The sequence below is a fragment of the Prunus avium genome, chromosome 4 (genome assembly GCF_965620075.1).
Source record: "Prunus avium chromosome 4, drPruAviu1.hap1.1, whole genome shotgun sequence".
NCBI classification, from domain to species: Eukaryota; Viridiplantae; Streptophyta; class Magnoliopsida; order Rosales; family Rosaceae; genus Prunus; species Prunus avium.
The window spans coordinates 15357649-15372146 of NC_142287.1; the positions used below are offsets into that span (position 1 = coordinate 15357649).

The 14498-nt window shown below is 35.4% G+C and overlaps 2 protein-coding genes across 2 annotated transcripts; one reads left to right on the plus strand and one right to left on the minus strand.

The window, feature by feature from the left end:
• LOC110768215 (RPM1-interacting protein 4 (RIN4) family protein) lies at positions 1–1772 on the plus strand. Its single transcript, XM_021971916.2, has 3 exons — positions 1–68; positions 1038–1253; positions 1601–1772. Exons 1-3 carry the CDS (start codon positions 51–53, stop codon positions 1646–1648), a joined length of 282 nt encoding a protein of 93 aa, XP_021827608.1. The 5' UTR covers positions 1–50; the 3' UTR covers positions 1649–1772.
• A 3489-nt stretch (positions 1773–5261) lies between these two features.
• Positions 5262–14129, minus strand: LOC110768207 (dihydropyrimidinase). Its single transcript, XM_021971909.2, has 13 exons — positions 13846–14129; positions 13584–13748; positions 11698–11749; positions 11098–11367; positions 10783–10994; positions 9878–9998; positions 9052–9139; positions 8869–8947; positions 8285–8372; positions 8142–8182; positions 7984–8036; positions 7737–7893; positions 5262–5625 (listed from the first exon to the last, which is right to left on the minus strand). Exons 1-13 carry the CDS (start codon positions 13933–13935, stop codon positions 5434–5436), a joined length of 1608 nt encoding a protein of 535 aa, XP_021827601.2. The 5' UTR covers positions 13936–14129; the 3' UTR covers positions 5262–5433.
• Positions 14130–14498: the final 369 nt, after the last annotated feature.

Genomic DNA, 14498 nt, shown 5'->3' on the forward strand with positions numbered 1-14498 from the left:
CAAGCATTTTTTTTAGCTGCATTCATCTCAACCTCTCCTTCCAGGATTGCATGGGTCACAGGGAGGAGGTAAGGCCAAGAACTTGAAGTTTTGAATTGATATTTGATATTAATCCTCTTTGTTTGGATGTTCTTGATGCATGAATTGTTTTCCTCCATGTTGAAGAGAGAGATTATTTTCCTCTTGTTCAATGTTCATGCATTCTTCTTTAAATTACGTTTTGTTCTGATTGCTTTTTTTTTTTTTTTTTTTCAAACAAAGACTGATCATAAGATTAAGGAGATTCTGTCTCTTCATATTTTCTCAATTTTATTATTGAACTTTATGAAGAACAAGAATTTATTATTTGAAAGTTCTGTGAAAATTTCCTTATCGAAATCGAAGCTCTATTTGATTTTGATTCGGACATTCTTCTCGTAGCAAAACCCGGAAAATTAATATGTAAACTTGTTTAAAATTTTGCAATTATAAGTTTTGAGACAAATATTTAAACCAAAATGATGTTTTGGCCAAGTAATTTTTTCATCACTTGGTACTCCATTATTGTGATATAGTTCTTATGTCTTGTTCTTTTTCCTTTTTCTTCATTCGTTTTTACAAAGCTGTTTTTTACTGGTTGGGGTTTCATAAAATGAATTCAAGCTTGTTACCCTTCTCTCATTTGTACTTGGGATTAAACAAAAGGCTACTTAAAAAGAATATGAGTAATTGAAACCACAAAGTATGAAAAAGAAGCTCCTATGTGCTTCCAATCCTGTTTGTATTATATTTTCCTTGTAACCTCAAATTATGTACGTTGTGTCCTTAGAACACAGCTTATTTGGTCTGTTAATTGTTAACCAATACAAGCTCAAGATGTCATCTCCAGCATGATAATATCTTACCTATTTCTGTACTGGATTACTATTCCGGCTATACGAGCGTATGTACAACAGTCGTGTTTCGGATGGCAATGTGTGAATGTGAACAAAATGTAGTTTTCGACATCAAAGCGTTCCCAGATGTATGTTGAACACTAGGTTTTCTGCATTTTGCAGAAAAATGCTCGGAGGTCTGTTCCTCAATTTGGAGGATGGGATCAAAATGGCCCAGATCCTACAAACTACACCGTGGTGTTCACCCAAGCTCGTGCTAACAAGAAGCAAAACAAGACAGACTTGACTGAGTTCAAGCGCAACAGCCTGGGGAATGAACAGGAATTCTTGGATGCTCATTCTCAACATCGTCATCATCAACAAGACGATTCTGTTATGGTAAGACACTACTTTTCCCATCCTTCTGCAACGTTATTGTCATCTTTTTGCTAATTAAATAACATAGGTTAAGAACCCGTTTGGGACTCCTTCTGTAGGAAGCACTTCTGCTCATAAACGTGTTTTCAAAAAGTGCCTCAATTAAAAAACATCAAAAATTTTATTCAAAGTCAAAATTCTTCATGGAAAAGCACCTAGAAAGTGATTCCTGAACAAGCACATGTTATGTACGTGCTTCTCCCGAAACCGCTCTTTTAAAACAAAACCAAAAGGAAAAAATAAGATGAAAGCACAATTCTGCTATATGAGCTTTCTTTCTAATTGTATTCACATTTATTTTCATGCAGAGGAAAAAGACGATTCTGACCTACATAAATTGCTGTATTAGGCCTTGATTTCCTGAGAATGGGAATAATTTATCCATTCCTGTCCTTTGTAATCTATTATCGACATGTAATCTTATAGACAAGACTCGTTCATCAATCTTTGAGTGAGCAATATACTTTCTATTTTAGTCTATACTGTTGGATTTGTTTATACTTATTCATTGTGAACAAAGTAAAATAGATAAGAAAGAACAGAAACCATATCATACAATGACGGGATAATTTCCTAAGCTTCTTTTAAGGGAGTCAAATAATGATTGAGGCTCTGTGCACCCAAACAATTCCAGATGTGATGCTGGAGGGCATCTTTCATGATATTGCTGGGCTTGTGAAGGATTTCTGCAGTGTCTCTTTTTCTCATGTACCGCGATGTTGTAATAGGGAAGCTCATGATGTTGCTGGTTTTGCAGCGAAAGTTGGTGGCGCTTGTGTTTGGCATGGGTGGCCACCGTTTTGGCTTTCTCCAATTAATGATGTAAACTTACCCTTATGTTAAATGCTAGATACCTATCGTTTGACCAATATATATATATATATTTATAAAGTGCAGGTGTGAGTTAGGTAGGAACCCACCCCCTTGGACCTAAGTTGTATAATCCAAATTCAAATAAAAAATTGAAATTAAGGTCCCGTTTGGGATTGCTTTTTTTTGGCCAAAAACCTACTTCACTTTAAAGTTAAGCAGCTTAAGGTATTTGGTAAAAATAAAATATCTCGATTATTTTAAAAGCAGTGGCCTTTTGACAACAACTTTTAAAAGCAACTTTTTAAATTCCCAAAATACCCTCATTCATTTTTTTAAATGACACCACCTCCACCTCCAACTCTTACCACCTCCACCACCACCACCTCCACCTTCATCACCACAACTACCACTTTAACCGTCTCCACCACCATCACCACCACCACCACAACCACCACCACTACCACAACCACAACCAACACCTCTTTCACCACCATCTTCACCTCCATCTCTTTCACCACACCTAGACTTGTCTTATTGAGAAGGCACATGTCACAACCTCAAGTGTAGAAGGATGATGGATGTGACAGCTTCAGTAGATTTCAAATGGAACAATCTACTGAACTTGAATGATATGCACCATGAACTACTCAAAGATGTATGCAGAAAAACCTAGAAGTTCATTGAAGAAAAATCACTCAAAAAGCTATGGATGCACAAACCCTTTTTTCGTGCGTGCACAATGGGAAAGACTTGGAAAAACAGGTTTTGTACTATAAAGCTCAGACTTAAAATCCAATCCAATGCACATTTAGAAATATGCATTGATTTAAGAATGAACATGTAGACATGCATAATGCATCTAAATAACTACTGAATATGAAAGAGCCTCTAAGTCTTACTTACCTTTCCTAAGGATAAGTAATGACTTAGAAACCTCAATGTAGCTTTGAACTTTGGCTGCTTATTTGTTCTTGGCCTGCTGAATCATCAGTGGATTGAAGACGAAATCCATGTTGACAATTCGAGAGTTCAGTGCCTAAGTTGCTCAATATGTGGAACATTATCTCATCTCGTTCATTTACAGAATCTTCCCTTAAAATCCCTTCCTCATTATGTAAACATGACCTCAACCAGGCTTTGATCCCAAAACTGATAAAGAGCAAAGAGGAATAGTATGTAGAAAGGCTCCTCTTTATTTAAATTAGGTAATTCTCATTGCCGTAAGACTCTGGTAAGTGAGATCCATATGGATTTTATGAAACAAGAAGCAAAAATTGTAAAAAAAGGATATAAACCACTAGCAGCATCACAGCAATAGGGTTCTAGGAATCACTCCTAGAGGCCTTGCAACACACCTAAGATTAGGTTGCATCACACAAACCTAGAGAGAAGCACAACTGCTGCATCTTTATTCAATTGTCCCAAATCTTTGCTGAACAATTACAACAATGTAACTTAAGAGAAACCCTAGTTAAAAAAAGTTGTGAAATGCCCATAACTTTTTTATTTCGATAAAAAACAAGAGGTACATTAGAATGTACAGCACAGGGTACAAGATGTACCCAAGACTTCAGCCAACTAAACAATCAACAAACCGAAGCCAATGGAAACAAAACTAATTAGCAACAGCCGAGCAAAAGGACCAGTCCTCAAAAATCTAAACAAACTGAAGCCCACAAGGATGCCCAGAAGCGAACTCTCTGTCATCTTCATTGCTGCTGCGTACGATATGTCATCTATCTCAAGTATTATAACCTTTTGTTCAATTCTAAAATCTCTAATTAAGTGTTTGTAACTGACTCTTACACTCCGGTCTGACTCTCTTCCTCCCATCACCTTCAAGACCTCTCATCACTGTTAGACATGATTTGATTCAAGGCCTCATAAAAAATAAATAACAAATTGATATCAAAGGCCAAATAACAGCTGTAAGTCATGGAAAATAAGTCTTTCTCAATCATACGTTACGGATTCAAAGAATAAACAGTAACAAGAACAGAAATATACTTCAGTTTCTTTGCAGGCAGACAATGTTTACCAAGAAAACTTCATCTTCTTTTTTTCTCAAGAAATACCCCTAACTTAAATAACGTCAAAGACTCCAGTAGCAATTATCAATTGAACTTGGCGAGGACCAACAAAATCCAAAGTACGCTCATCATCATCTAATGTATTTCAAATTCGGGATCGGATATTCGAACTGTCTTTGCTACAGCTCTGATAAACTTTTAAGGCTGCTTCCTTTTATATTCCTCATTGTGAAGATTTGAGGTCCTTCAGAGGAGGTCTTCTCTATGGTCCTTGGAAGTTTGTTCTTTTAGGGCTTCAACTTCCATGGTACGGGCTTTGCCCAAATATAATTAAGGCCCAACTAGACAACCCATATCAACAAAAAAGCTCAGGGCCCTCTTTTTTCCAATCCAATTCCTCCACCACCACAAACCCCAGTTAGATTCAGTCATGATATACTGTTTAGTTATTGGAAGAACCCAAGTACTCTCTTTCGGATCCAGGAAACAGCTCCCAGACATCCCTTTTCCTTTTGGACAAGAAAGAATACCGATGATAGCTAAAGATGCAATTGCTTGATGGATCAAAAAAATGGGAAAGATGCAGTAGGCTAATGATGGGGCTGTTGGTTAAACTCCGTATTATGAAACAATGCTAAGAAATGTGAGCTTCCATTTCGAGCTTCTCTCAGAACCAGTGATTTTAGGAAGAAAGCACTGTAAAGAAAATGGAAACCAGTGTCGAATCAGAGTGAGAGAGAACGGTGGTGGCAAGTGATGGCTGAAAAGAGAGATTCATAAAGGTGGCGTGATGGGCATTGGGTCTTTAGTAGCACAATGCCATGAAATCAAGTTGGAAATAGAAGTCAGAAGAATAAGAAGATCACGGTATTGTGTTCCTGGTCAATAGAGTGCATACATGTTTATATTAGAAAACCAACAAATCACTTCTCCTAGTATTATGCTCTACAAAGAACCAGCCTCAAATGAAGCCAACACAATGAGCCTTCAATTAAGACAATCCAACACTTACATTAAACAAATGTAACACATCGTCAATAGCCTATATCATTAACAAAATAAGTTACGACACAAGTGAAGTTGGTGAATATAAATTATCCATTCAAATAAATTGCCAACCGCAACCTGCAACAAGAATATTATTTATTGACTTTAAAGTGAATTCACATACATGGTACAACAAAAATAGAAACTTTGATCTTATTATTCAAACCATTTGCCATATATACAGGAGCATCATGTCCATTTACACCTCAAGTTTAAATAATAATAGTCGAAAAGGAAAGTACCTGAGCTTTTTAAGTGGTGGCTCTAAAACGCTTTACAGGGGCTTTAAGAGAAGATAGATACCTTTCATCTGCCTTGCCAATTCCATTGAAAAGATAACTGAAAGGTCGCATTTCTACGTACTTGCCAGAACCAGGAAAAACCTTCAACTCATCATTTAACCAAACAACCCTTCCACCAGAAATGGTCACTTCAACCTTTCCCTGCGAAAATAGAACATTGTCCTTCAACCTTTCCCAGAAAAAATGTAATATGAACTTTTAATGTCTGGCATGCCATAAAAATGCCACATGAATGCATACACAATATTACACAGGCTTTGTACAAGCTCAATCCACACACGTATAAGAATGAAACTTTATGAATGCAAAGTATATTTTGTTGTATATGTACAAACTGGAGAGAAGTTTGAGGGGAAAATACCACACACGGGGGCAAAGAATTAGAAGGATGATATAGGGAAGCATATAACTACAATAAAAAAGAAATAAAAATCCACAATCTTCCTTGGAACCTGTTGATTTTCCAATGAAAATACTGTGAATAGAACTTAAAAACCGTGAATCACATAATCACACCAAGAACACACGAGATTTATCATGGCTCACCGAATTCGTACTACATCCACGTCGGTTTTCACTATGTAATGAGTGTTATATTTACATTGAGGCATGAGGGGGCCTTTTGAGAGAGTGAATCGAAGAGAGTTCCGATGAGATTCCGATGAGAGGGTGAGGATGGCCATTATATATGGAAGATAATGGGCTCTCCCCTTTTGGACTTCCTCAAGGAATAAAGTGAGGCCAAAACTATGGTACCAACCTTGTTGATTAACCAACAAAATACCAAGAATAATGGTAGCAGAAAAGAACCAAATTCTATAGAGCAACCAAATCTATCTTCAGAACACCATTTAAATACGCTAAACATCCTTTTTTGAGAAAAAGGGGTATAAATAAGCGAAAAATCCTTAGGCTAAAGGAAACATAGAATTTCTTAAAAAGAAAATAACAAAATTCTAGTCGAATTGGAAAAAACTTAGGAAGTGTCTATTCCTGCTACATCAAAATGTTGCATTTGAGTAGACCAGCGTTCTTAATATTCAATATCTTTTTGGAGTGGTTGGTATTTGCAGTGATAGAATAAAATAGAAGACAAAAAGAAAAGTAGGATGTCATGGTCATGTCCAATCATATAATGCATTAAAATGTAAAATAAAAGTGCATTAATGCCACCGATAATTCTTATATCCCTCATATTGACTGAAAATTAGAAATATAAACAGAATAAACGCGCGCTGCTTTGCATAAATTAACCAGCCAATTCTTGAAATTAACATTGTGTTCTCTTCTTATTTTGATGAATATGAGGCTTTCTAAATTTTGGCTAAGAACAGCCTAACTATACTAACTACCAAGTCAAGCAGCTTAGGTGTAATGTAAATCTGAAAGGAGTGAATTGGATCGGAGCTTTTAGTGTAAATTGTTTAATTTAACTTTAGAAAAAGAAAAATTATATTAATTCAATATGTTAATAAAATCCACATATACATTTCATTATTCAAACATAAATAATAAATAAATAAAAGAGGGATTTGAACTTTGACATATTAACTATTATCTAAAGAGATAATTTTCTTCAATATATTATGATTACTATGTAGATTTTGAAAGCTATAATTGCGCTTTAGTGCTACTTAGTCTAGTCAATTGTCATGATTGCAGGAATTTTATACGAGATGTCAAACTCCTACAGCAATTGTTTCACTTATTTTGACCCAACATTATTCCTTTATGGGACTTCAAAATTTTAATAATGCTCTTTTCTAATCTACCTACATGAATCTTTTTAATGAAGGAGAACTTATGTTAAAAAATAGTTTTTTAGCTACTAAAAGGAAGTACTAAATTAAAATCCACAATCCCAGATAAAACTAATTCCAAAATGACCAATTCTAATTTTAAAGGCCATTTAGGCTGCTAGATACAGAATCAGTTCAATATCAAATTCGTTGTATCACATATGGGTTTGACATCAAACAATTTGTTTCAAATTACATTTAATAGTATCCATTATCTGGGAATGCATATAATACACACACATATAATATATGTCATTTCAGACACCTCATCTCATTTTTGTTTTTTTCTCAGATCAGATACCACATATCCAAGTCAACACTTGACACACGTATCCATGTCAGTAGATCATAGCCACCAAGGTCTCCCCAAAGAGGGAGCAGTAGCTTCCTAATTCTAAAGTAATAACATACTATCTTATGGAAAAATAAAATCCTTTGTGTGACAAATATTACCTTCCCTCTCCATCCCTCGTAGACATTGGTATCAGATCTAGAGTGGTGGGACTTTGCACTTATGTCAAAGCTTGAGTTCGGATTGAGTATAATTATATCTGCATCAGAACCAGCACGAATTGCTCCCTTCCTCGGATATATATTGAAAATCCTAGCACTGAAAATTTTGTGGATGTTGAAATCATTTTAACGTACTTTAGGCAGCATAATGGGAATTTATAGTAAACACAATTAGCTGCAAGAATACCATTCAGTACTTGTCACCCGGACATAGTCAGTAACAGAAATTTGACCAGATTCCTGAAAGTACGCACAGAAATTAAAAATAATAAAAGATTATCCAAAACATTGATTCTAATTTAAGCTGATTATTTAGGGATGAGCAGGAATTTTATGGCAGCTTACCACCATTGTATCCCATACAAGATGCATCCTCTCCTCAATACCTAATTTCCAGTTGCCATGTTAAGTATTAGAAACTGAAATTGGCATAGAAAACAGAGCATATATCTTAGTTGAACAATATCAAAGACCAATTCTGTGACTACCATTGACACCATTTGGAATTTTCAGGAAATCATCAATTCCAAGAGCTTTCTGTGTTGAGTTGAAGGTACAATGATCGGTTCCTACAAGCTGCACATTGCAAAATCTAGGTCAATCTATACTTTCTTATAACAAATACGTTCACCATTAAGTTCAGGTAGCTAAATTATCCACACACACAAAAAACAAAAGTTTAGGCAGCTGAATAGTATATATCCCGTCATGTTTGATCAAAATCTGGTTCTGAATACAATGTCACGGGACAACCATAAACTTGTCTCCATTTACAATAACTCCTTAGTAGTTGTCCCCATCCTTTCAAAGCTATGAAAAACAAACAAAAGTTTAGGCAGCTGAATAGTATATGTCCTGTCATGTTTGATCAAAGTCTGGTTCTGAATACAATGTCAATGGACAACCAAAACTGGACAACCATAAACTTGTCTCATCATTTACAATAACTCCTTACTAGTTCTCCCCATCCTTTCAAAGCTAAGAAATAAATCATTGCAGTAACAAGAAGCAATATGGACCAAATCAGATCATTCTTATATAATTCTTAAATAAGGTTGAATAAGAGAGACACCTGCAGAGTTCCCATTGAAAGAGCAGCTTGAAGGGCTTTGCCATGTCCTGCGGCCCTTATCGGGGGACTCATGACATACCTGAATTTTCAGAAGACGGCTATGCTTAACATGGCTCTATTTGACTGACAGAACATTGAAAAAATTCAACAAAGAAGACTATAACAAAGAGTGCAGCCTCCTACTTAGCGGCAGTGATAAAGTCAGGATCCCAAAGCCAAGAATCATTCAGCACTAACCCAGAAACTACTGGTTCTCCAATAACCTTCAGCCCTGCAGTTTAAGAGAGTCATTTTTTTTCCCTTCCCAAAATGATAGGTAAAACAGAAACAAGATACTGTGTCTGGAAAAATGTCTAGAGTTTATATGCCATCTTAATCAGCTTCATCTATCATTATTAATACACGTATCTGTGGAAGTCTGTCTATAAGTTTGTTTTACAGTTTGTTCATTGTTTTCTTTCTATTAGCCTTCATTTGAGCTTTTTGGTCTCTATGCTACCATGAATCGGCACATATCAGAATTGACAATTAGATAAGAAATTCTTTGCAGTTGCCAAAATGCACTCTGGCTGGGTATCATAAACTCTTGCAGCATATTCTTTGTGACGCCACTTCAACAAATCAAAATTTTTGGAAATTGGTACCTGTTTGTCATTGAATTAGGATACAAAATACAGGTGATATAGAGTCAGTCCACAGCACACTATGGAACTTTGGGAAAGGGTGGTTGAACATGATTCTGACATGACACGGTAATGTTAGAGAATGAATTTGTTGTATACCAAGATCAACTGCCAAAGCTATTTACTTAGGCAATTAATGTAAAGTCCTGAGAAAAAAGGAGAGTTTATTGCTTATTTACACAAATTGTAACTAAATAAACAAACCAATGAAATAGTAGAAATTCTAGTTATCAATAACAAGATAGTCCCCAATCGAAAAAAGAAAAAAACATAGTCCTGCTGACCAATAAATTTACCAGCAGAGCAAGAAATGTAAAACACAGAACCTGATTTGCGAGCTTTAGAAATTTCTTCCATAGCATCAATGCTCATCACGTGAACTACATAGAGGGGAGTGTTCACAAAACCTGCGAGTTTAATTGCTCGAGCAGTTGCTTCTCCTTCCAGCTGCATTGTTATTTAAGTTGAATCAGACATTGATCATATGCTCATTAACATACTTGCAAATAACTATTAGATAATTTAAAGAACCACAGAACAAATATAACAAATGAATTTCCATTAATATGACATCAGCATAAAAAGATACCTGCCTAAATAATTGCACATTCATTACTAAACGACCAAATTTTAGATAAGCATTACTTTGCATTCAGCTGGAAAGGGGATCAGATTAGAAGCATGTATCCTACTTGTTGTAGTCTTTCTAAAACAGTGAGGGCCACAAAACCAAACTCTTTTACAAAAGTTCAACCTGATAACACGAAAACAGCATAACTGGACGGGCATCTTTCCTCAATCTCTAAGAAAGTTTTTAACTAGTCTTTCCAAGATAGTAAGAACGAGAACATCTTCTTAGTTTCAAAGAAAGAAACAAGAGCCCCACCCAGAATTAGGATTGCTACCATATCTATGTAATGATTGCAGAAGAAAGTTTACTCATAAAAATAGGGACTGATAAATAAAAATAAAATATTCATACCAAGTAGATATGGAATATAAAGTACTATTAAATTGTAAGATAAATAACTATTATGTTAAGGTTGCTACAAGGCAATGCATAGAGGCATTAAATATTACAGCATAAGAAATGCTCTATGTGAAGGGAGATGATGCGCATTTAATAATTACTAATTAATATCAAAGTTATGTTTGCAAAATAGGAAAAAAAAAACCACACTTTCATCTTATCCAAGTTATGTTTGCACCATGAATCTGTTTCTATAATTACCACTGGGGGCCTTGAAAGAGCATGTCCCTCTGGACCAGTAATACCAAGTTCTATCATTCTTCTCTGTCCTTCATATACAGCATCTCCATTTTCTGCATGAACCATAGCTAACGCACCAAGAGACTTGCACTTTTTGAATGCTTGTAGCAGAAGCTCATCATTGATCATAAAAGACCCCTTGTATGCCATGAAAAACTTGAAAGAGTTTATACCTGAATTAAGTTCACAAATTGTAAATACAAATAAATTTCATAAAGCTTAGCATGGCCAACAATTAAGCTCACTCAACAAAACCTGGAAATACATATGACTAACCTTTCTCATTGACCATTATTTCCATTTCTTTTGAAACAACTTCATCCCATTTTGTAATTGCCATATGGAAACCATAATCCATGCAGGACTTCTTAGACTTTTTTTCATAAGCTTCTAATCCTGACAATAAACTTCCATTAACTGGTATAACAAAGTCGATGTGCATTGTTGTTCCACCAGCTAACGCTGCAGCCTGACCACTGAAGAAATCATCAATGGTTCCTGAACCCATGAACTCCATGTCTAGGTGGGTATGAGGATCAATGCCTCCTGTTAATGTTAAACAAATTAAAGTTTAGAGAACACAGATTGGCCCCTAAAGAATGATTGGCCCCTAAAGAATGACAGTCATATTTCACTATTAGGGGATATTTAATAATGAAGAATAGAAAACCAAATACCAGTATACATAACAAGAAAAGCTTGAAACAACATGATAGACCCCAAAAGGTGAAGCCTGTGCAGAAAACAGTATTGGGAGCTTTAAACATAAAACTTTTATTCCTGACTTGCACATTGTGTCCCTTATTATAGACTCCCCCGACTCCGAATAGTTAAAAGCTGTAGTAATCTATCACATAGGTGTAGTATGAAACTAACCTGGCATGACAAACTTTCCAGTGGCATCAAGCACAGTGACATCATCACCAACCTGCCAATGGCATTTTTTTCAAAAAGACAGGGTAATATGACATCAAATCAAGTAGAGCATAAAGAAAAAAAAGATAATATAAAGAGTAAATAGGAGATAAAGAACTCAGCACAAATGAAAAGTGATTTAGATAGATAACATTCTCTACATCGCTCTGAGTAATATAGATCAAGACCATTACACTTTCACTTCAATAAATATATACCCCCAAAATCGGATACAGAGCACTTCATTTTCTGTGATATTGCAAGCGCAATTACTATTTCATTCAAATTGATACAAGATTGATCTTCGGCAACCAAAGTTTTTCTCCAAATTCTAGAGTTAGTGGGGTTGTACTAATAATTTCATGATTTATGAGATTTTGGAAGAAGTATTGTATTCCATTCTCTAATTTTATGATATTGTAACTAAAAATTGTTTGAAAATCATCAGTTTTAATGTTCTCTCAAACACTAATTTACAGGAGAATGATTTGCGCGAACCAAAGATTGGTCATAAAAGTTGTCTATTATACATATATTTTGACATTGGCTTTATATAAAAAATCTCATTATATATATATATATATATATATATATATATATATACGAAAGTTAAAAGTCAACTTAAACTTAATTAATATATAGGTGTGACTAGAATTATAGTTTGTCCTTGTCAATTCTACATAAAAATGAATTTATCTATAGGTATCTCCTGGTCATAGACATCCATGCTTCTTAGACCACCATCTTAAGTTTATGCAAGAGATCAAAAATATCCATGATTATTTTACATAAAAAGAAAAAGGCAATTTCTTCTTAGAAAACAACTTTTTCAAAATCTTTAGTAGACAGGATACTCTGCCACAAGCATCAGGACTAATCTGCAAGCTTTGGAACCAGTGAGGTTTTACAATAGACCAGACCATATAACTAACCACGTCTGCAGCCTCATCCTCATCATGAAATGATTCTTTTGAAAATATCCTTTTGCCAAAGCATCCTCACTAATGCCAAAATCAACACCTCCACAAGAAAATCTCAATCACATCTTAGGCACTCCTTTTGCATGGATTTGATTGGAAAACCGCAGGATGAAACTCTTAATAAGAGCTGCCTTGCCCCTTATATACACTTCTATATTCTCTTTAACACAACATCAATTGGCAATCCAATATTAAAGCACATCGACAAAGAACTTAGAACATAGGGAGGAACTAACCTTGCACCAAAATTTAAATAATCTTTTCAACTAACTTCCATGACAAAACCTCTCTCAAATTTCTCCAAAAATAACAAGAGACTGGAAGGAAGAAAAGAGATAACCATATCCACTGTGCCTAAATCCCACCCCATAAAACTGATTGAGATGAATTTACCCTAAAAACTCATCCTATAATCACGTTTACGAATTGTATTATCAGTTGGAAAAGAAATGGGGACGGAGGATTGAATTGCGCCAGTAGTCCAGAACTAATAAAAAAAACTAGTAGGAAACAGGTCCACACGAATTGGAAAACTACAGAAAATGCAAAACCCACATCCTTCACTGCCCCTAAAGCCCCCAAAGTATCAAGCATTTACATCAAACCTACCAATCTCAATATCCTATCTACAAGTCATAACTAGACCTCCAATATCAGCTTGTTACTTAAGAAGTTATGAGCCACTTCTAGTAACTAAAACTAGAACCTCCACCACATTTGCAGAAACAAAAATATTTGGAAAAAGAAAATAGTGGTTAAAGATTTAGAAAATCAATGACCAGCAAGCTCAACTACAACATACCAATGAAATTCATCCAATTTTGACAAAAATACCGAATAAAGAAAACAGAGATTGAAATATTGCACCTTAATATTAGGCCTAACAGCAACAATGATTCCATCCTCCACATAAACATCAGCGACCTCCATCTCATGAGCATTCACTACAGTTCCGCCTTTGATCAACAACTTGGGCGACGAAGACGAAGAAACGCCACACGACTCGCCATATCCAATTCCAGCATCGCAAAACTGACACACGTTGAAATAACAAAATAATCAAAAGACTGTAAGATTTTTTGTTTTTCTCGGGAACCAAACAGAAAGTGGAGAGTGAATCGAGGGGTACCTGGCTTGATTCTGAGATGGAACAAAAGGCGAAGAGAATGATGAGAGATAACAGAAGGAGGAGGCGTTGAGGACTGGAGCTGGACGCCATGGATTGGATGCTTGAAAAACTTCACTCCTTCACTTCAATCCTGGAAGTCAGGAAATGCGGGAGTGGATCTCTCTCTCTCTCTCTCTCTCTCTTGAAAGTCTCTTCTTAGCTCTGAGCGCCCTCTGGGGCTTATACTTTTCAAATCCTAGGACTTTTCTTCTCTTTTTTACGTCAACCTTTGGAGATTCTCTATGGTCTTCGTTTCACAAACTAATTTGTGTGTGCTGCCCATCTCAACTGTTGTTTTGCTTTTCTCCAAACAACTCCACAAGGCTTTCGCTTTCCTCCCCTTCCCCAACATTTTATCTTTTACCCTTCCTTTTCGATAATGGAAAATAATTCGGAATTTAGCTAAAAGTCGAGAATTTAATAGGAGAAATTGACAATTCCTTTGTTTGGCAACTTAAATGCAGAATTTATTAAATAACTGGTGTTAAAAATCGTGGAAATTTAGAAATCAAATTCCTGAGTTTAATTTCCCCCTAAATAGATGTCATTTTACAATTTTCATAGTATCATTTACCAAATTCGACATACATAAATCCAAATACTGAAATCTTTAA